General features: G+C 33.7%; 2 protein-coding genes across 2 annotated transcripts; one reads left to right on the top strand and one right to left on the bottom strand.

The window, feature by feature from the left end:
- Positions 1–4,206: 4,206 nt before the first annotated feature.
- Positions 4,207–18,193, top strand: LOC146135535 (protein kinase C iota type-like). Its single transcript, XM_083395963.1, has 13 exons — positions 4,207–4,372; positions 6,131–6,220; positions 6,788–6,912; positions 7,378–7,489; positions 8,089–8,229; positions 9,894–10,013; positions 10,919–11,016; positions 11,736–11,871; positions 12,199–12,411; positions 13,357–13,446; positions 13,929–14,024; positions 14,638–14,709; positions 16,016–18,193. The coding sequence occupies exons 1-13, from the start codon at positions 4,262–4,264 to the stop codon at positions 16,130–16,132; spliced, it is 1,521 nt and encodes a 506-aa protein (XP_083252089.1). The 5' UTR covers positions 4,207–4,261; the 3' UTR covers positions 16,133–18,193.
- A 1,444-nt stretch (positions 18,194–19,637) lies between these two features.
- On the bottom strand, positions 19,638–20,889 carry LOC146135534 (ADP-ribosylation factor-like protein 1). The gene has a single exon (XM_083395966.1). The coding sequence runs from the start codon at positions 20,869–20,871 to the stop codon at positions 20,329–20,331; it is 543 nt and encodes a 180-aa protein (XP_083252092.1). The 5' UTR covers positions 20,872–20,889; the 3' UTR covers positions 19,638–20,328.
- Between the last annotated feature and the right edge of the window lie 3,219 nt (positions 20,890–24,108).

The raw sequence follows: 24,108 nt of genomic DNA, 5'->3' as shown, positions 1-24,108 counted from the left end.
GCCCAAACTAAATCTAATATTTTCACAATTTCTTTGTTTTATGACTTGTTAACGTTGAAAAACACTAATGGCCCTACAAATAACATCAAAAATTTACGCAACTTTTAAGTATCACAATTTCACGACTAAAGTGTAGGTTTCCAAAAAAAAAAAATCGACACGGCCTAAACCTACAACGATCTTTAAAACATGTTGGTCGCACAACATTTTGCAAAGAGCAAACTATAGATTGTAATTACCCTCGAGCGTATATAACACAGCCAGGATTTAGTTTAAATCAGAGATGACAATCTAGCACATTACTTTCGTTGGAGAGGCCGTTATTAGTTCACGTTACATATGGTATTCTCTGCTACTGGTATTCGAGCAACACAAAGGAAATTGCCTATAGGAAACGCTATAATCGGGTTATAATAATTATAGGGAAAGTATAATCGTCAAGACTGAAGGATTGATAGCTACTTTAAATCAATTAGGTTAGGAGTTAAAAATGAACTAATCTTAGTATTTGATATGCAGCAAAATATAATCATTCCATCCATTAAAATATCAACCATACCAAGATAAAAAAAAAAACGCCAATGAGCAACTAAAAAACTGCTCATTGCGAAAAACAAAAAAAGCTTATATTGCCCCTCAGAAATAATAATATTTTCTAAACTTGTAAACTAACTTTACTCCAGGCTGCCGGGTCGATTAAAAATAAACGAAGCCGGCTCCGACTCTACAGCATTTATTTTACCCATTTACGTACCTAGATTTCCGTGGGTTGTTGACAATATGTCAAGAAGCCTTCAAGCAATGGTCTTCTAATGACGACTGTTGCGCCCCCGCCGCGACCTGTGCACTGGGGCCTGACCCCTGACCCCATAAAGTTGCCCGGCGGGACGCAACCGCGCGAGTTCTTGTTGTTTGCAAAGGTTTCTGGTCAGATATCCTACTTGTCATAACCACTACTAAAATTCCAATCAAAAGTATATTGTTACAACGAATTAAAACGTTATCAAATAGCATTAGTGAACGTTATTTTCAAGTTAATGTGAGACAGACATGCAGCCACCGCCTATTGCAGCGACTGTCGGCTAAAACTTCGCAAAAGACTTCTCTAGAGAAAAGCCCCACGACGTGTATATAGCCAATACTTAGGAAGAAAAAGAACACGAAAGTTACGTCATATTTGGCCAATAAGACTAGCCGGCACTCCGAAATCATGGCTAGACATTACATCGGCCATTCTAAGGCCAATTTGCAGCGGGAGTTAGAAGCCAGCCAAACAAGTGGCTTGTTTTGCAGAACGTGAGAACACCAGCCGCAAGACTGACAGTTATAGATTACGAGATTAAATGTTACATGTCAAGTTTGAAACGAGGCGAACTGAAGCAGGAAAACACAGGAAATTTACACACAACAATACGGAAAACTTTGCATCATCAAATATGATATTATGTAACTGAAGAACATATTTGGCAAACGAAAGCTGAAACGCGTAATCTAAAACCCTATTTATCACATCGTAAAATCACTTAATGAACTCTAAGATTTGGCTTATGACAATTAATTAATTTGGGTGTTTAACGTGTTGATAAACACGTAACAACGACTATACACGAGTTAAACGGGTCGTGAAAATAAATTATGTTTAAAATGATGTGTGCTTTTACGTCAAGAAGTTAAACGCGCTGAATATAATAATATATCGATATAGCCTATAGGCTTGCCTTAGAACCTAACAAATAAAAGAGCAAAATCCATATCATGGAGCCAGACTTCAGGAATTTTAGGCAGATCCAGAACTTTTGCTTGAGGTGCGACACAATTGCAGTTATAGCGTACAAGACATATATATCACGATTGGCTTATCCCAGAGGTGGGCAACCTTTGCAAGTCGTGGGCCTAAACTAAACTCATCTGCGGGACGTAATAAATCTCCGCTCATACATTTATTGTTAAAACGTTTCAAACATTTTATCAGAATTGATACAGGCCCCAAATTTTATACTGCAAAAAGTCTAATTATATTCGAAACTAAAGCGGCAAAGCTTTGGCGTCAAGCGCGTATAAAATGATCGTTTTGGGATTTAAATTACAAAAGTTTAAGTGACGTATTGGGTTCAAAAAGAGATGCTCACATTGCTCTAAAGTGGCACTTTTAAAACCGATTTTGGCCAAGCAAAAATTTGTGAGGTCACGACCCCACAGATTTATATCATGAAAAGTTAGGATGTAGGCCTACACAGAAAATGGGTGTTAGTCTTGTTTAAACATTTAGTCGGTGAGACGTTACTTACGTTACAATAGCCATGTTGTAAAGTCGTTAAATTATAAATTGTATTTTTTTTAACTTTTGGTCTACGGATCCGAAGCCACAAAGAGAAAAACCTAATACATTAATACACTCTAGGAAAGCGGCAAATATGTATTTTTGCATCTTTTTGCGTAATATGAATATGGCCGTATTCTCTGGTTGACATGAGTGTATGTGTATGTCATATTTATTCGCGCAAGGCAATAAAATAAATTAAAGACTATAAGTTGGGGAATTTTTTGTTTCATAGTTTGCGTGGGCCTTTAAATTTCGAAATTTAAAATTCAAACATACAAAAACGTCAAACAATATTAGCGAGAACCGCGATTATTTTATATTTGCCTATAGTTACCGTTTTGAAAAATTAAGCAACGGGAGGATAATTTACATTAGCTGGACGTTGGACTGACATCATTTTGGTGTTCCAGTTTTTAAGGCTGTTTAGTTGTGAAAAATAAAAAGTATTTAGTAATAAACGTTATTGTTTTATTGAGTTGCGCCAATAAGCGTTATATTTTTCAATTATTTCGTAAAACCGACTAAACAACTAAAGATTTTCATTTCACAACTTTCCACAGAGGCCCTGTAAATTTTAAATCTGAAAACATAGACAACGACAACATTTTGACGTAAGATCTTTATGAGTATATAGAGACACAGCCCAAGCCCAAGCTGCAACTTTAAAATAGTTTTAGTTTTACGTTGTTTTGTTGCGAGGATTTTGTTGTTCTTGTAAAACTGGTTAGGTGTTCGTGGATGAAAATAGCTCAAACGTTTTAGAATTTTAAATGAACAAATTAACGAACTTCCGTACTATTTGAATTCGCCTACCTTTGTAGGAGTTGTGCTCCTCAAAACCTCGCAATATCCGGCTTGTAGACCAAACATTGCATCTGTGTTATTTTGTTGTTGCAGTACTACACAGGACATCCGGGTGCGGGTCTACAATCTTACCGCAACGAACATTATTTGGGTTAGTGTGCGGATTAGCTTTTGGGTTGGTTAACCATTATTATTATATCATAAATATAATATATTACAACATCCAAACGCTAACCTGCACAATGCACGGCGCTGGTCTAGAATCCTACCACAGTTCTAAAATCAACGCACAAAATTTGAGTTTGGGTGCGAGTTAGCGTTCGGGTGTGGGTGGGTCAAGTATTATTATATTCTTTGTTTAATAATAATACTTGACCCACCTTAACCCAAACGCTAACCCGCACCCTAACCCAAATGGTGTTTCGTTGTGGTAGGATTCTAGACCAGCGCCCAATGCACATTAACTCAAACATTGTGTATTGATTTAATAATTGTTTTGAACGCTGTGGTAGGATTTTGGACCATTGCCAACCTTCGTTCTAAGTTTTATAAATAAATGTCAAAAGCGTTGTGACAGTAAAATGCATAATATATCGGCGCTCTTTCACTATTGTACGTAAAAATTAATAAAAAGAAAAAACTTTCTTCAAATGCCACATACCACAATGCATAATATTTGGGTTAGGGTGCGGGTTAGCCAGTCGAAAAAAACTAGGGTGACCAAATGCAACTAATGTCACCCGCATTCCCGCAACTAGAAAGCATTGGCAAATTGGGGTCATTTTCAATATTTTGGGTTACAGTTTTGGTCTGTTAAAAAAAATAGCAGGTGCAGCCATATTTTCCATAGTGGACGTTCATCGTGTACCCAACCTAATATTTTAATTCGATTTACATCGACAAGATTTCGTTGAGATCAGCCATACCTTCCATTTTGACATTTGTATTATTAATTTTAAACAAGGTAAAAAAGAAAACCATTATTATTAATCTGCATTTTTTCAGGCTAGTGCCAAAAGGTTCTCATAAAATTTGAACAAATTATAACATGAGTTATGTCTTTGCTTTTCAGGTACTATTTCAGAGAACTTGGAATGGATAGAACCGGATAAGATATTGGTAACCTAGATAAATATGTCAATTGATTCTGGATCACTAATGGTGAGGGCAAAGGTTTCTTTCAACGGAAGCGCTTTTGCTCTTCGTCTTGAACCAACTATTCAATTAGAAGAATTGTTCTCAAAGGTTTGAATTTTACTGTTTTGTTTTGATGATGCTGTTATTAGGACAGAAGTACCGACGAGGTAGGGAGCAACTTTGTGCTCGTGTAAAACACCCTATTGTGCACCAGTTTTTTTTCTAGAGATGTTTTAAAACTATTTAGATTATCTGTTTCTGCAGTTTCTTTGTCTAGACCGGTCATGTTCAAATGGCGGATCGCGATCCGGATCTTTTCAGCGTTTTGTGCGGATCTTTAGTCTTAAAAAAATAAACTTTCTAGAGTGTTTTCATGTGAATACCAATTCACGTTTTCATGTGAATACCAATTCGTCTTTGTTAATGAATTTTGTAAAAAATCAAGCATAGAACGAGACTCCCAAATTAACTCGCAAGTGCGAAAAAATTTCCCGCTTCGCGCGAATCATCGTTCTGCGTCCGGCTTGTTTACGTTTTGATGCGGTCTTTCGAACTAGATCAGCGCTTCGTTACCGTTTATGGAAAACGCATTAAAAAATGTGGGACATATATTTTTCAACATTTTGTATTTTCGGTAATGTAATAAAAACTTGCAAGAAATTTAAAAGAAATGTCGGTATATATACGTAAATAAATCGCGGTCGCTTCGCTCGCCATGTGCGCCCTGACTTACAAATGTTAACAAACACTAAACAATATTAACTACTAAACTTGTCCCGTTTACATAAATAAAGCACCATAAACATTAAAGCGTGTCCAATATGTTTAGTGTTCGTATTTGGTGGATCATCATGTTGTCAGGTTTGGCTGTGGTGGATCATGGTAGAAATCATTTGAACACCCCTGGTCTAGACTGTTCCATTCGAAAATAATTTATTCCATTAGGAAATACTGCATCACACTTTACAAGAAGTGGAGTAGTATTCTTGTTTAAAACTAACCTAAAACTAAGCCAAATCTGCATTCTGTGGCAGGTGCACACCCGATTTATTTTTTGAAGACATTTGTGTTTACCCCTTTGTATATTGCACATTTCTATATTGCACTCTTAAATTTAGAAAAATTAAATTTGCAACCTTTGATAAAAAAACTAAACTAACATGATTGCACACCTTCAATCCTTAAAATTTGGCGCTGCACACCAAGATCTCGGTATGAAGTACCATGAAATGCAGACCTTTGCTGCACATGATTAACCAGATTTTTTCAGCCATGCCCGCAAGATCTGCCTTGGTTTTTAGACTGGTCATAACAAGGGATGTCCAAAGTATATATTGATTCCTTAGAAAGAAATCCAAATTTGATTTGTGTTCAAATTTGCCAGTCGCGGGCCAAACCAAATTTTACAAGTTCTCGGCGGGCTGTAAAAAATTTACGCTTAACAATATTTCTTATACTCTTGTTTTTATATGAATACGTCAGAGAAAAGATTATAGAGATTACGTCAACTCGAGAAACCTTCATTTTAGAGAGTTCCTTGCTGCGTATAGTTTCCACTTAAAGTTTTATTGTGCACAGCCCTTTGGTATAAGAAGACTCGCTCAAAAGTAAACTCCAAAGTTAAACAAGGAAATGTTTTTGCCTTTTCGTTAAAATTAGTTTTTAACTACTTTTAGGGAGTTAAAAACAGGAGGAATGGCCTTGTGTTCAGTTTAAAGAGGTTGCGGGCCGGATGATTTTCACTGGCGGGCCATACGTTGCCTACCCCTGTTCTAGAATCCTGTGATTAAACTTTAAACACCTCTAGTCAATAATCGACCAAATGTTTGGCTTAAAATGGTAGTGCAATCCTTTATTTTTGTACAGTTTCGTCTTGGCTGTTCACTTTCTGATGCGCAGGTGTTTACGATAAAGTGGGTTGATGATGATGGAGACCCGTGTACCATCAGCTCACAGGTATGGCTTCAAGTTTCTACAAGCTTTTGTAATGTTAAAGAAAGACTGAAGTTATTTTACGTTATAGGCGTGATTTTTGTGAGTCGCTTAATTGTTTAATTATAACATTAGCATATCGGCCAAGAAAGGTATAAACGCTAAGCAGTTTTAAGTTATGTGGGTGTTGGATTGTACTGTTGACACCTATGCCGGGTTAAAGATAACAGTTTTCAAACATTCACAGCCGTTTATAGAGAAAATGCAACGAGCCAAACAAAAAGTTTTATAGATATCATTGGTGAACCAATATTTTGGTCTATTTCTAAATAGTACACCATGGTGTCTTTGTAAAACAGCCCTGAAATTTAGAATGTTTGCAACATACTTTTCTGCTGTGAAACCTCAACTGAAGTTATTTGCTATAGTTTTGGGAGAGTAGGGACTCTTTGTTAGCTAAAAAATTACTAGCAACAGCATTGATTTTTTTCAAAGCATTTTATACCACAATACCACATGCCTCATACATGTATGTGGTTTTCTTTTTATTCGTAACTTTCTAAACTTTACTACTGTTGTTTATGTTTTCAGTTGGAGTTGTCTGAGGCAATTCGTCTTTATGAACTGAACAACAGTGACAGTCTGTTGTTCCATGTTTTTCCCGGTGTGCCCACTGAACCAGGCCTGCTTTGTCCAGGCGAACACAAAATTTACAGGTAAATAAAAATATGTGACCTAATTTGTTTTAATAATTTCTTGTCAATAAACACACTGTTGTCAGCCATTGTATTGTAAAGTATAAACTGTTCTTCTGACACAGATTTTTAGAATAAGGCATCAATGTTTGGATTTATAGGTTAAGTAATCTTCTTAGGACAATTTTTTTAATATAATTTAACGTAATTTTAAGTTAAATTTTCTTTTTTTTTTAAGAACAATTATATTGTTTATAATTGTTGAATTGAACTTCCTAAATATAAAAACATGGTCATGTCAATCACACATATTAAACAAAAAACAATTATTGTGTATAGGTATCGTTTTAGTTGTTTCTTGTTGTAATGTGCTAAGTACATAGGTTTGACCTATACTAATTTAAACCATTTGTATAATTTTGACTTTGTTCAAATCAAAGATAAACAACTTTTGTGTTTAAACATAAACAACTGTTATGTTTAAAGGCGTGGAGCTCGAAGGTGGATCAAGCTAAAGCAGAAGTTTAAGAAATTAAAAAAGCGACAAAAAATCCCCATCTATCCTTTACCTGAGCATCCAGATGCAGCACAAACAAAGGTGGCTGGTTTCCATATGCAATAGTTATAAATTCTGACGGATTGTTTTTTAATCTATGAAGGAAAAAAATGTCCTTTGGCTGCCAAAGGTTTAAAATGGCTGCAACATTACAAAGTATACATTTTTCCTTCATAGATTAAAAAACAATCCTTCAGAATAAAGAGTTCTGCGTTTGTAATAAAACTGTAACTATAAATTATACACAGCTGTTATCTGACAGAATTTGTAGATCGCCTATATAAGTTGCCAAACCAGGCCACTAATAGTTAGTTAGATTTTATTTTTGGTATATATATATATATATATTATATAAGTCCTTCTTTTATGTGATTGTGAATGTAAATATAAAGTGTAAGAATGCTTGAGTCATTACTGGTAAAATGTTTTTCATTGATCACATAGAATTTTCCACTTCCCTGTAGAGTTTTATATTAAAAGCATCAATTTTATATTTTAAAACATAAGATATGTCTTAATTCCTTCAGGCACATAGCTTTTAACAGTGTGTGCATTTCAAGTCTAAAGGCTCCTTTCACAACTAATTGACCACAATGCCCACAGGAATCCCAATTATTTGACTCTTTATTTCCTCATGCCAGACCGATGGGGAATCCCCTCCACCACCAGCACCTGGCTTCGGCCTCAAGGACTTTGACATGATCAAGGTCATTGGTAGAGGCAGCTACGCAAAAGTGCTTCTCGTCCAATTGAAAGCAACTCACAAGACCTATGCAATGAAGGTCTGTAGTTGAACCGATAGCTTAGGTTGTCATAACTTGCTTAACTTTTTGTGGTGCAACTTGTTTTTTGATATAAATATTAATTTTACTTAAAGGTGTACACTACCCTTTATTTCGATAAACTTATTTCTTTAATAACTTAGGTGTTTTGATATTAACATTTTATTATGAAAGGCATTTTTGTACCACAGCTATTAGGAAAAATTATTGTCACTATTTCAGGGACAGTAAACTGTTGTTTAATAAACAGATTGGTAACCCTACCAAAACAGCCTAAAATATTTTATAAACAAAAAAAAATATTTTGCATTGTTTTTAATAAACATATTGGTAACCATGTTCACATGAAGGACATTTTTACTTCTTTTCACACCATCAAATTTACCAAGTCTGTACTGAGATCTTGGGATAAAACATTGTATGAAATGACTTGTTCAATCGTAGCTAGGGATGTTCAAAGTAGAATCCCAAGGTATTCTAGAATAGCAGGTTTCGAATCTAGAATAACGAATCCAGAATATCGAATCCTTATGCACAATGTTGAGGAATTTTTACTATTTATGAATATTTGGAATCTGTCTGACAGCAATGCGATACAGAATTCCTTAGCACCAACACGAAACGTTAACATACAAAGTCAGCATTTTTTAACACTACAATGAGCCCAAAGCAGTCCAAATACGTCACACACGGTCTTCTGAAAAACGCACTTGGAATACAATTTATGTAGCACCAATGCAAAGCGAAACGTTAATATGCAAAGTCAGCGAATTTTAAGACTACCGTGAGTCAAAGTCCAAAGTCCAACCGCACGGTCAGGCCAAATACGTCACACACGGCCTTCTAAAAAGCACACTTTGGAATGAAATTTATATCGGTTCCAATTACCCGATATAAACGGCAAAATTGGATTTGAATCCCTTTGGATTCGAATCCAAGGATCATCCCTAATCGTAGCTTACTTGTTGCTTTTTTCAATAAATTAAAAAAGGTATTTTTGCTTGCCCTCAAGAAACCGTTTAACCATAATAATTTATTTAGTATTTTTTTAAAACCTTTATTTGGGCCTTGAACAAAACATGCACAACATGATGGCTTTAATGGGGATGTGTTTTATAGTATTTAAAACATGGGTTCTTAAACTGGGGTCCATGGATCCCTTGCGGGTCTGTGAATTAGTTTTAGGGGGTCCATGAAAGCCCAAGGGAAATATTAGTGTGTATTTAAAAAGTAATCATTTTTTCAAAGAAAGCCGTTTAATTAAAAACAAAACGGTTTTGCACTGACTGTATTTAGATTCCATTTCACTTTCACCTTTTTTTCGACTGAAATCAACAGATTTATGAAGTTTATTTGTATTGTGACGTCAATTTATGCTGTCATTTTTTGAAAATTTTTGCCTATTGTGGTCCAACGCGAAGCTAAAAAAAATCTTAGGGGTCCGCGGTAAAAAAAGTTAAAGAACCCCTGATTAAGAAGGACATTTAATTGTCTTTTGAAGTAACAAATATTTTATTACAATGGCTTATTCTGTCACTTATGTATTACATCTAAAAGTACTTGTTGTTTAATTTTGCTGTAAAAATTTTATGTATATAATTATTTTTCGTAAATATGTGTTTTCATTTATTCGCTAAATCATTTTTGAGGTTTTGCTTTTGCAGGTTATAAAGAAAGAATTAGTTCAAGACGAGGAGGATATAGATTGGGTACAAACTGAAAAACACGTGTTTGAAACTGCCTCAAATTATCCATTCCTTGTTGGACTTCATTCGTGTTTTCAGGTGAGAAAAACAAGACAAAAGTTTCTTAAAATGTAGATAAATTATATAAAAGGGCGCAGTGTTTTTTTAAGGTGTTTTGGGGAACCGAAACGGTACAGTCCCCCAAATTTCTCCAGCGGTTTCCCAAATTTTGGACTTACAACTTTTTGGTATTTAAATGAAACACTTGCGGTCTCTTAAAACTACTTAACGGTCACCCAAACCAAACCTTAAAAAAAACCCTGAAAGGGCGTATCAATATGGAATCCAAAATCATTGGCAACAGGTTTCTGCTTGTCGATCACTGTTCTGCTGATGTGTATATAAACAATAAGATCCAAAGTTTAAAAACCAGAATAGAGCCAGGATCAGACATTTTTTAAAGAAATATAAATTTCACCTATTCTGGCATCATCAGTACATTAATTTGTTCGAATTTGTTCAAAATTAAGGAACTGACAATGTCAGTATAGGGCTAGCCGAAATATGTATTCCCAAAAATATATATAAATGTTTTATATTCACAAAGCTCATTGCAACTGTCCTAAAAGTGGCCATTTTTAGAATTTGACCTACTGAAACTTTAACAAAAATCTATATTTGACAAATTTCTAATAAATGAATTTTTCTTAGATCACTTATTAATGACAATTATCCATTATATAATTAAGCCCTAAATATTTTATAAAAAACAGTACAAAAACATTTGGGCTTTATAGTCTATTTAAACCAACTAGTGTCCGACTCTGAAATCCACCTTACCCGAAATATGTTTATGAAAGCAAGTGGTATTAATTATTAATAACTCTTGATGTTTAGGTATGAACCTAAATGTTGTCAAAAGTATTTTTCAATATATATTCAAGTTTGTGCAACAGCTGTGTATTAATAGAGGTTTACAAAACATAACATTTCTATGTGTTTAGACGCCAGCACGCTTGTTTTTTGTTATTGAATATGTGAGTGGAGGTGATCTTATGTTCCACATGCAGCGCCAAAGAAAACTACCTGAGGAACATGCAAGGTAGGTTGCAAATAATGTAAACTTTTGAACTTATATTGAAAAGTGTTTAAAAAGCGTTTGACATAATACTGGTAAACTCAATTTTTGGTAATAATAATAATATTATCTAAAAATAAAACATTTAATGTATTCTTATTGGGTATCTGGTTGTGCTTGCTTTTGACAGTTTGGATTATCTTCCCTAATGATTAACATTTTTTATACTTGAATTTTTGTCACTCTTTTTGTCATGATGTCTTAAGTTGGGTGATTTAAACTCCAGATTTTTTTTAAAGAGTAAATTTCACCAACCTCAACACTATCTCAAAAATAGTGTAAATTTTGTATAACTAAGTTTTGTGTAAACTTTATATAACTGTAAACTTTTATATAACTTATATATTTAAAAGTGTTCAAAAATATTAGATATAATTTCCTCTTTAACTGAATAACATATTGTTAAATTGTCTTTAATTATACTATCTAAAAAATAAATAAATTTCATGTTGCTGTTGTTATTAATTATTATAGGAAATCTGGTTTATCCTCCATGATGATTCACATTTTTAAACTTACATAATTTTTAGCACTCCATTTTGTCAGGATGTCTTAAAATGGTGATTTGAACTCCAGAGTTTTTTTTCTAATTAGTAAACTTTACCAAAGTCCACACTGTCACATTTAAATAGCTGTTGAATATGCCAGATATGTAACTAAATAAAAACCCTTTTATTCTTTAGATTTTACTCTGCTGAAATTATTCTCGCACTGCACTTCCTTCATGAAAAAGCAATCATTTATCGAGACCTCAAACTTGACAATGTATTACTGGACAGTGATGGGCATATCAAACTTACAGATTACGGGATGTGCAAGGTAGTAGAGAAAAAACAATTTTGCTCTTTTAATTAGCTCTTTTAATCAGCTGTTTCAATTAGCTGTTTTAATTAGCTGTTTTAATTATTTTGAAAAAAAATGTGTAATGAGCCCAGTTATATCATGCCACATTTTTTTCCTACACTTGAAAAAATTTTGAACACAGGACACAGGTAAAATGCAACTTCAATTAGATATTTTCGGCATCACTTTTTTTGACAGAATATGTTAAACGAATTTTACCTAAAGCTAAGTAAAACATTGTGTTGTTAAAAAATTGAAACCTTGTACTTCTTAAGCATTGAACAACCCTAAAATTCTTTTTAGGAGGGAATACGGAAAGGTGACACAACGGCAACGTTTTGCGGCACCCCCAACTATATCGCACCCGAGATTTTGCGTGGGGAAGATTACGACTTCTCAGTGGACTGGTGGGCACTTGGTGTCCTTATGTTCGAGATGATGGCTGGACGCAGTCCCTTTGATATTGTTGGTATGACTGAGAATCCAGAACAAAACACAGAGGATTACCTTTTCCAGGTTGGTGTTCCAGTTTGTCTGTTACTTTGTAATGCATTGGACCATGACCCAAAAGACTATTTAATTATTTAAGCTAAACAGTGACCTTTTTTACACTTAACATTTAAATTGTTTCAGTTTGATGGACACTTTTTAATGCATCATATCATGGGAACACACAATAAGACCTACAAAGCAACAATATCTAAAACAGAATATTCTATAATACCGTAGCATCAAGACCAGCAACCTAATAAAGCCAAATTCGCAGAAATACTCACAACAGAATAAAATCTAAATCTTCTGAAAATTTCCTAAACCGTTTAGAATAAGTTCTATATTCGTCAAATAGGGCATAATTTGCCAAAATAATGCATAAAATTGTAGGGAGTAGTGGACGACCAGGGGCCGTTTGGGCGTTAGTTGGGGGTAATGTTAGAGGTTAGAAATTGGGTTAGGGTTAAAATTATTAAGGGAGTTAGTGATGTAATTAGGGGTAGGGTTTGTTGTTAGGTAAAAGATTGCATAAGCTTGATTCTGACCATGTAGCTCTTATTACGACGAATTTATGACTTATTCCAAAAACTATTCAATTATTTAAGTTAAACAGTGCCCTCTTTCACATTTAACATTCAAATTGTATGATACAAAATTGGGGTGGTCTTACTTTTATGTTGTGTTAAATTTTACAACCTAATTATATTATTTTGAGCATAATGGTTGAAGGTTGTAGTAAGACGTAATAAGAATATCAAAGCCCATACAGAAGTAGGTATCATTTTGAACATTTTGAATAACTCTTTATTCATTTTCAACATCGATGTTGAAGGCTTTGATATTCTTATTACATCTAATTATATTACATTCTTACTATAGTTGAATTTTGTGATACAAATTAAAGGTCTGTAGAAATAAATTTTATGTTTATTGCAACATTTTTAAGCTTTCTTGCTTAATACATTACAGGTCATACTAGAAAAAGTGATACGAATTCCAAGGTCGTTATCTGTGAAGGCTTCTTCTGTTTTAAAAGGTTTTCTGAACAAGATGCCTCAAGTAAGAAAAACTTGCAAAAATAAAATTTACATTTACAACAAACCTGTTGCCTAGTTTTATGAAGCACATCAATCTTCCTAACTACAATTCATTAACAATTTTACATGTTTCTCTTTCACTTCGTAGTCAAAAACTCAAAAGTAAATTTATTAGCGTTTACTCATTTTATTTTTGTTATTTATTCCCCAACAGTGCCAAAGGCATCTCTTGCCTTAGTTTATTAAAGTTTAAAAAATTTTGAACACCAAGATTATTTTTAATTGTATATTTCCACTAGCAAAAACAGTGAAATAAACTTCATTGTGTACAATTTTTGGCTTATTTTAATATATATAATAGATTTGGTGGAATATTTTTGTTTTCTTTCAAAATTTTTTTACCGGTTTAATTTTTATACACTGAATGACATGGTAAAACAAAAACTAAACATGTCAATTAGTTTTACATGTTTTTTAATCTATATTTTTACTTTCAATTTTCAGGACCGTCTTGGTTGCAACCATGATTCAGGATTTCAAGAAATTTTAGAGCATCCGTTTTTCAGGCCTATAGACTGGGATCTTTTGCATGCAAAGCAGGTCAGATAACTATAAAAAAAACCTATTTAAAATCTATGTGCAGTCCTGTATGTAAATACAATGTCCTGTATGGCAATAGGTCTCAACTAGAATATGAAATGCAGCACTGAGCTTCTGCATTCGTTGTACTGCAATTTTGCATTTTTTTTTTCAGTCATTTTAACTTTCCTAATTTTAAGTAGATATTTCATTTTAATTTAAATAAAGGTATGTGCTGTGACTAATTTGTTTTTGGTGATATAAGTATCAGTTGAAGCAATATAACCTTTATTGTTGCTGAGTCCAAAATGCATATAGGGCAAACATAGGCAAACTATGGACCCTAGAAAAAATCCATATTGTGAAACAGTTTAAAAAAACTAACCTTTAACTCTTTTATTTAATAATTTTTTAATATTTTAATGAACAGTTGTAAAGAGTCCTCACTTATTCCTACTACTACCAGCTTGTCAAAACTATGAAATGTATAGTTTTCTTTACAAAAAAGTTTATAATATTGTGTATTTCAGATCCCACCAGGGCATTTTCTGTTTCTTATGCCACTCCCTGTCAAAAAAATTGCCAACCTCCGATATAGGGTGATGTAATAACTTTCTACTTTTTCTTTTTTTAGGTTATCCCCCCCTACAAACCTAATATAGAAGAAGAGCATGGATTGGATAATTTTGACAAGCAATTCACGCAGGTAAATTTAAACAAACTGCATTTTTTTAATTTTTTTTTTTTTTAATAAAAATATCAAAATACCTTAAATAGATGTCTTCCGAATTGCGAAAAAGCCAGAAAAAACATTTCTGACCAAGGTATATTTCACTTTCAGCCATGGCCAGTTATAGTAATATGTTGCACTTTTAATTCATGTGATTCATTATAAGAAGGTTGAATTGTATAACTATCAATACTTTGCATGTATGTCTTGCTAAATGTTATGGAACATGAAACCAATATTTGGTGAAAGTGACTTAAAACCCTTTTTTTATCAATAACAGCAAATGTGTTAGAAGGAAAGACAGGTTGTAAAGCAAAAGAAATCCTAATCATAATATAAAAAAATTCATTTCTGTTGTATTTGCTGAAATGCTTTCTGGGAATGGTTGCCAACATACAACACGATGTTTGTCTGTAATAAATATTACTTTTCTGTCTTCTACTGTAAATTAAATTAACTTATAAAGTATGAAAATCACAGAGGAAGTAAAGTTACCTTTTGCTGATTGAACATTTCCTACAGAATCTCATGAGAGTTTTGAAAGTAATTTTCAGCAATCGCTGTCTCTTCAGTGCAGCTGCTGTATTAAGAAATAGAAATCCAAACTGTTTATGACCTTGAGTCCACCTTTAAGCCTGTTTTTTTATATTTAACGAATCATTAAATAAAGGTTGACTGATCTTATTTTCACGTTTTAAATTCAATTCTTTATACTTTTTTATCCAAGGAAATATAGACCAATTTAATACTACAAAAAGGCTTCCATTTCAATAAGTTATTCTAAATTTACAAAACCAAAGTAAGCTGTTGAAATACCATCTGAAAAGCCCACTGAAGAACACTGATTAAAGTTGCTGAAAGTGTTTATTATTGTTTAATTTTTCCATGATATTCTTAATTGGGTGGGGCTAGTTTCAAGGCTTAAATTTGTTAATTTTTTGGTTTTAGCATGCTCTTTAACACTTTTTACGTTATCCGTAAGTCAGGTCACTCAAAAATAAACGTCTTTCAAAATCAAAATATTGGCGAGCCACCAAAACTTTTTTTGCCAAATTTATAAGCTTTAAACTACCCTGGAGCTGGAGTTAAATTTTAACCCCCTGTGTGGCAAAGTGGACCTAGCAATCAGAAAATACTGTTACAAAATGACATTATACAGTTTACAACTTTATTACCTTTGTCTAAAACTTCTGAAAAGTGACGATTTCCTTTTATTTAAAATGTTGTACTTTTTGTATCATTAATATATCTTTAAACAAACACTTTATGGACTTTCCTTTAGGAACCAGTTCAGCTGACGCCGGACGATATCACAATAATTTCAAAAATTGACCAGTCTGACTTTGAGGGATTCGAATACATCAATCCACTTCTTATGACAAGCGAGGAAGTGGTGTAAGCTGGAAACAGGAAAATCCACATGCTTGCGAGCTACCTCAAAAACACGCACTGGCAAAGTCTTGGGCCCTTTATGACAAGCCAACCATGAACTGCCTACTGCGCCGAAATGAATTCCGAACGAGTTAAAAGTTTTAGGCAGTCTTGAAATCCTTGAAAACCTGTTACAGAAGTTGGAAGGCAGCACTTAAAATGGATTAGAATATGAAATGTAAAGGAATATTCTAGAATACTATTTGAAAGTCTTGTGAGGCTTTTTTGTGTTATCCAAAATATATATTTTTTTCCCAAATAATAATAATCATACTTCCACTGGTAAAATTTTAGTTAAAGAAATAAACTCGACATTCATACAAACTTTTAAAAAAGTTAATGCTATTAAAACTGGGTTTACTCACTTTCAAATCGTTTTATTGGGTGGTGTCAAGCAAAACATAAAATTTCCTTTAAAAAAAGCCTGCTTTTTTTCTTACAATAAAAAGCCTGCTTTTTATGCACATTCTGCTATTTTTAGCACTAGTTAGGGTACGATGGGGTATATGGTGCCTTGTCTTGTTTCTAAATTGAAAACATCCCCTTGTTCATCCTTTGGGTGCATTACCTCTAAAGAAAAATGGAGAAAGTTTGTGTGCTCATTAGAAACTGTTGTGCACTACAGATTTAGCTTTTTTACCAATTGATGAATGTTGGAGTAAAACATTTACTTTTTGCTGCTGAGTTCTATTTCTGCTTGTGAATCCTTCTGACTTTTCTCCTCGACAATTAAATAAAATGTTTATTTTAGGTATCAAATAAACTTTCCCGTTCTATTACACTTTTTATGTGTTCGGTACTTTGTTTTGTGTGGTACGACCTTGTTGCTCTTTTTTTGTGACAAAAATGTGTCTTTTTAAAGTGCACCAGAATCAATTGCATACTTTGGTTTGCTTTTCACCAGGGCTGCGGAGACAGAGACAGTTGAAAACAACTTAAGCCTAATTTTGTGACAAGTGTCCTGAGTTCTACTCAGTTGAGTCGAGTCAAGTGTCTCTGACTTTGCATCCCTTCTTTCTTTTTAGTTTTGCAACAAAATCAAGTTATATTATTAATAATGTTTATCCTGGACTATTAGTCCGTTTGTACAAGTAAATTGATTTCACGCCTTTCATATAGTCTAAAGAGAATAGTTTTTTGAAACACCAACAAATATTAACAACTTGAACAGGACTAAAGAAAAATGTGATAAATAAATTCAGAAAGTGAATGACGGATTTCTATTATATGAACTCTCAGCTTAATAGTTGCTGGGTTAGCAAAAATTTTTATTTAAATTGGAAATATTTTTTGTTTTAAAACTTTCTGCTTGGTATTTTTTTCGTCTTCCACTATTAATTTTTTTGAAATAATCACCTTGATGGTTTTCATAGACTTTTTAACTGAATTCTATTTTAACACAACTCAAATTAAACAAATATAGATGCTTCATTGTTAGAACTATGTGAAAACTAGAAAAAAAACGCGGAAAATTTGCAGTTTGTTACTGTTTGTATTTTTTCTGCTTTATGATGAAGTTTGAGTATTATTATTTATCGTGTCTGCATATTATGTTAAATATTGTTTTGGGGTTTTGCTTCTGATTTTTTATTCACTACGGTGCCTTTCATTTATGGTCCTGCTTTTGTTTTTACTTTATTATTCTTTACGTGATTATGTGCATTTCATCCTCTTTGCTAATCTGATTTTCTAGGATGTTTTGAATTTGTTATTTTAGCGGGTCGAACAATATACAGTGCTTAACGGCATGGTGCACTGTATTCGCATAAGAGTTTTCACCTATGTCCACAAATAGGCGACTTTTTATGCTTTTGCTAATCAGCATTCCTCACCTACTTCAGAAAGATTATTACATGTTTAACACCAACAAAATAACCCATTTGTCTAAACTAGCTGAAACTCATAGTTTGTAGGCATTAGTAGAATATGAAGCCAAATGTTTGAATCCATGGCATTATTTGTGCAGTTCTAGTTTGTTTTTATTATAATGTGTTTCATATATACTTATTATCGGTAAGGCATGCTATTAACACATTCATAGCAAATACAATCATGTATGCTTAAAAGTTTGTTGTAGCCTTTGTGTGACTTGGTAACAATTTTCTATTTAGTTTATTTTTAAAACATTGTTGCTAAAATTGATTACCGCCTTGCCATTCAGATCATCAAACGACAGTTAAACAGAACTAAAATAGGTATAATAGGTATAGTTGAGATTGGTGTATAGAAACAAACATAATTTGATGCTGGCATACGGTCACGCAACATGTAGATTGTTTTGATATTTACCGACCCAGACCTTTCTTAACGTAGTTTGGTAAAGTTTAAGGTATTGACATCCCATTAATTCAAGTATCACTAAAGATTAGAAAAATGTGAGCTGAGTAAAAATTGGGAAATGTGGGCTGAATATATCTATTGCATTTAATTATTATGAACTGAATAATAGATATACCGAAAGCCATTGCGGACTCTTCACCGAATCTGTCGATCAATGATGCAGCTTCAGAAGGGCTAGATTTCAGTTGTAAACACACATATGTGTGTTCATGTTTCACTGAACAATAGATAATACAAATTTATACTGAAATTTATGAAATTGTTGTTTAGCTTAAATTTTAACAAAATTTAGTCTAGTTTGGAACAGACAAACATTTGCCTAAAAATTAAATTGTTTATTTTTTGCCTACTAACAACTGTATTTTAAGATCATTTTGAAAATATTTCAAGCCGAAAAAATTAAATAGACTGGCTGGATCTGCAGTTTGGTGACCCTGCTTTTATTAAAAACAGCACGGATCAAAACACAAAATATTATTTAAACATGCCTGCACTTACAAAACACATATAACATGGAGTCCAGTTTTATTTGTGACCTACCTCCGGACAGTGTAGTTGCTGTCAAGGTACAATTCACTTTTTATTTATTGAAAGTAGTATTGTCAGAATCAATTGATATTATGATTGTTCTGCATTATGAAGTACTTCTCCAATGTAAGTTGTGAAATTAATACTAAGCATAGCCTGTGTGAAGTATATTTTTACGATGCATTGAGATGCATTACCTCTAGTATATCAAATTCGGGCTCTATATCGAAGTTAGTCATCCTATTATTTATATTTTGTTGAGTAATATGAACGAAAAACAAAACTTGGTATCAGGATGGCCAAAAACCAAAATATCTTGCTGGCCAATTAGGAAATATAAATTGAGGTACTAGATATGAAAGTTGTGTCCGCAACTAATACTGACAGGCACAACTAGCAGATATCCTAAAGTGCTTATGAATTGTTGAATGAGTATTTCTATATGTTGCACATCTATGAGTATTTTCTATATGTTGCACATCTATATTGAGCCCATAATATTCAAGCCCTCGGGCCTGTACCCACTCTAGGTAACCGAATTTGTTTTATTAGTTACTACACAGTGCAAAATATCTGAAATAACTGTACATATTACAATGAACAAATAATAAAACAATATATTCTGTATTCTGTTGCACAATAACATTATGTACAGTAACCAGTATAGAAAGACATGTATGTTGAGTAAACCACAACTACATAGTATAGCAATTGGTTACAGAGCATAACTTAAAAATGGTTATCGGGCAGCAGCTACTGTTTAGCATGATGTAGGAGAATGATTGTAAGTTATATCACATACAACCAAACATTATCGGGACATTGGTTTGAGGTCTTGGGGACAAATTACCTTTGTTAAAATTCCCGGGATCTACAATTGTTAACAAGTTGTTTGCAAAAATCAACAACAAACACAAAATTGCACAATTTTTAGTGCACCAAAACCCTGCATTTTGTTGTCCATTTATTAGGATATTCAGGACTTATTCAATGCTTCTATAAACTAGCCAAACAAATAACTTGAATATCTGTCACAGGATTTCAAATAAAGAGGCAAGTTTTTTCTTAGGTCAAACGCAAAACCAGGTGTAAGAAACTGGCAGCTTGAAGGCCGACAAACAACAGATCCTTTAAAAATTGAAATAAGCAAGAGCACCTCACAGAAATTATTGCATTGTAGCTTCTGCAGTGTAAAAAAACGCACATTTTTCTCCTCTGAACAGGCCTTGGATAAATGCAGTCTGCTACTTTAGGGGATAACTATTTGCCTGTATATAAATACACAATTAAGGTGGCTTATTGCGATTGAATTGCTTCCACCAACCAGTCCATTGCTGTTTCGAGACCAATGTTTTTAACGGCACTCGTCTTAAAAATCTGCCATTTGCGATCCTTGATACCGGCAAGTCCTAGCTCTTTCGCAACCTCGGTTTCGGTTAACGCCCCTTCAATGTCCTGCTTGTTAGCAAAAACCACCAGAATGGCCTTTTTCAATTCCTCTTCCTCCAGCATGCTTGCCAGCTCCTGTTTTGACGTGCTCATCCGCTCTTTGTCCATGCTGTCCACTACGTAGATGATGGCATCCGTGTTGCTATAGTAACACCTCCAGTATGGTCGGATGCTGGTCTGACCACCCAGGTCCCATACTTGAAACTGGAGGTTCTTGTATTGGAGCGTTTCAACATTAAATCCGATTGTCGGAATCGTGGTCACCACCTCGCCGACTTGCAACTTGTAGAGGATTGTGGTTTTACCGGCGCCGTCTAGTCCGAGAATTAGAATTCGACGCTCTTTCGAGCCGAACAGGCCGCTAAATATTTTACTGAAAAAGCCTCCCATTGCACTTTATTACTATTATATTCTGTTAAACAAAAATGATTTAAAATTTGTAACTAATTTATTATTTGAAGAAAAAATTTATTTTACACTTAATCAATTGAAACATTTACCTCTGACAATATACATTCCATCCAAAAAGCAAGTCAAGTTATTGACATAAGACTGAATTTTCACATTGATTACTTGAAGTTTTGTATGGGAATTGGGTTAATAGAGCTTTTGAAGGGGTTTAAAGACAAACAGTTTGTATTAAACAAAGACTTTTTAAATCAAATTTTGTCAAATTAAAAGTCATTTTAATAAAAAAAAAAAAAAAATGATAAAAAAAATTCAAGTTCCAGTCCAACTCATTGCCTTGGTTTGGTATAGGTCATTCATATTTCAAGCAATATATTTCTCTTATCAAACACCAAAAGCTAAACAAATAGCAAGCATTTTTTCTGTACAGTACACTAATTAAATAATTAGTTCATTTACAAAAATATGTTTTTAATGAATACACTTTAGTGCAAGTTATTTGCCTAAATGGTTTTAAGATAAAGTCAGTACAATGAATTCATCTAAAGTAAAGTCATTTAAAAACAGATAGACTGATGTGTTTTTAACGCTAACATTTAAACATAATTTATAGTATTCCAAAAGTTACTATTTTGTGAATTATACACGAATCTAATGATATATTACCTTATCTATAACCATTTATTTTTTTTAGGGCAAATCAACAATTCTGGTTAAAACGTTAAAATTAATATAAAGTTGATTCCACAATGTTGCATAATACGTACAATTAACCCATACGGAGTGAACTGGGTTACAACTAAAAATTAAAAAGATGCGCCAGTTTTACTAGGTATAATATAACAAAAAAACATTTTTAAGTAACTTGTATACTGTATTGAGATCACGTTTTGCAGACAAATTGCGTAATTACGATATCGCCGTGGATGCTTTTCTAGTTTATATAAAACGTTTAGCAAGCGCTGGCACATTAACTCTTCTGACTGTGCAACAAGACTAAATAAACGTTGTTTCATATATACACGATATCCGGCGCTTTAAACGATAAAACGAACAGTTTTAATCCCTGTGGCAGACTTAAGTTTCATTTCATAGAGCTTGCGTGGCAATTGTGATGCCGAAATCACGTGATTTTTGTCGGTTGTTTTGAGCTCTGTAACGCCCACTACACAACGTTTGTGTAAAAGTGCTGAATCACAGAAAGACATTTTTAAGCAATTATTTTCCAAAATGCTCAAGTACTTTAGAAAGAAGATAAATAAAAAAACGCCCTATATCCTGGTTATGCCACTTAAATACATTTTCCTTAAATTAATATCTAACAAGCCACGTCAAAAAGTTGTTCAACATATTTTACTGTTTGTACAAGTAGATCATTGATTCTTAAACTTTTTTCAGCCGCGCCCCCTTTTGGTAATTTTCCTATGCCTTGCGCCCCCATAAAAAGTAATTCGGCATTTTTCAATTAATTATCACTGAGACAAGATGAAAATAGAGAAGTGTATTGTTGGCCGTGTGAAACGCGAAAAAAATTGAGTTTTATTTGGTTGAATTGGCTAAAATGTAGGTAATTCAGAAGGCTTTTCGAATTGGGCACACAAGAAATAGCTCGTGCTAGATACAAGCGATTTTGATAACGTGTTCTGTGGACATTGACTCCACAGTTGTAAGGCTGTGATGTCGAGCGCAAAAAAATGTTAAACCCAAAAATTAAACATAGGCCTATTATACAGAAAACATGCAATGGCACTCAAAGAGACTTTGTGCTAATAAGTCCACAGTGGTAAAAAGTAAAAGATTCGCGTGGAGTGCGAACATTTTTTGCAGTTGCAATGTTAAATTTGACAAAATACAGAGTTGTACAAATGTAGGGGTGGTGTACAACCCAAACTAAACCATGAAAATCACTGCAAAAAATTTAAATATTGAAGTAGGGCTCGCGCCCCCCTGAGAATTGCTTGGCGTCCTCCTCCTAAGGAGGCGCCAAATTAATGATGAGATCCGATTGATACGCTTTCTACATGCGGCGCAGTGGTCTGGTTCCTACGAGTGGTTCACACTATGGGCATTGGACAGCGTCTGTTGTCAAAAGCTAGCGTCAAACCATTCACACACGACGCGTAAAAAACGTAAACGGCGCTTTTTCGCTTCTAACCAGATGCGCCAGCGTTGAAATATGACAACTTTCTCCCACGGAAAGCATTTCAACACTTTTAGTTTAAGGTGCCGACGTTTTCCGTTAACGCACAAGCAACGCGTCTTGTGTAAATCAACTTTAAAGAAACAGGTTATAAGTATTTCAAACTAAACTATTAAAGGAAACACCTGCTAACGTATTTTGCACATTTTTACCGAGGGCAAAATTTGGATGTTTGTTAAGGGATTTGCATGGGTAGTTCTTCACTCAGCAAGTTAGTTTTCACCTTGGCAATTTTATACACTGGTTTCATGTAGGCTGCCGTTTTGATCAGTGTTGTGAACAAGTCCTTTTGAAATTATTCAAGTCCCAGTCAAGTCATAATTATAGCAATTCAGCCAAGTCCCCATAAAATGCAAACGTTTAACTACCAAACTTTGTAAATTGCTTAATTACGAGCAATAACTAGCAACATATAGCAAGTACAATGTTCTAATTGTTCTATACAGAAAAATTTTAACCCAAAACGCCAATTTTAGAAAGACTCAAGTCAAGTCAAGTCATTTTCCCCAAATGCTTAAGTCAAGTCATTTAAAAACAGTTAATTAAGTACACTGAGTCACATAAGCTGAAACACTTTAGAAAGTAAGGATCTCCCGCGGACAATAAAATGTAAAAGAAAGATTCTTGTCTTCGTATCCAAAGATCTTACGACTGTTTATTTATTAAAACAGATAAAACACCCATATTGGCATTTTTACATGTTTGTTTTTTGTACAGAAACTGATGATGCCTTATAGGCGTAATATATATATTTCTGTAAGATTTTAAGAAATGATTTTATGTTTTATCTGTTTTAATAAATAAACAGTCTTAAGATCTGAGTCATATAAGTCATTACAACGCCGCTTGTGACAATTGAGGGCAAAATCGGACTCGAGTTGTTTGAACGCGGAGCCCTGTTTTCCTGTTAATCTGCTTGTATTTATCCGTAACGCTTCAATGTACAACAAGAACATGGACTATTTGCTGGAAAAACACGCATATGGGCTGTTTTCTGGAAAAAAATGCGTGACCTTATT

Source organism: Ascidiella aspersa, chromosome 8 (assembly GCF_963924565.1).
Source record: "Ascidiella aspersa chromosome 8, kaAscAspe10.2, whole genome shotgun sequence".
NCBI lineage: Eukaryota > Metazoa > Chordata > Ascidiacea > Phlebobranchia > Ascidiidae > Ascidiella > Ascidiella aspersa.
The sequence above is the reverse complement of the archived record's forward strand: the minus strand, read 5'-3'. Positions and strand labels throughout refer to the sequence as shown.

Bases quoted from the DNA above. Each gene is read 5' to 3' on its own strand.
- LOC146135534 (XM_083395966.1), bottom strand. From the start codon at position 20,871: ATGGGAGGCTTTTTCAGTAAAATATTTAGCGGCCTGTTCGGCTCGAAA.
- LOC146135535 (XM_083395963.1), top strand. From the start codon at position 4,262: ATGTCAATTGATTCTGGATCACTAATGGTGAGGGCAAAGGTTTCTTTC. The intron at 6,913-7,377 runs GTAAATAAAAAT...TTATGTTTAAAG, and splicing joins GGCGAACACAAAATTTACAG to GCGTGGAGCTCGAAGGTGGA. The intron at 11,872-12,198 runs GTAGTAGAGAAA...AATTCTTTTTAG, and splicing joins CAGATTACGGGATGTGCAAG to GAGGGAATACGGAAAGGTGA.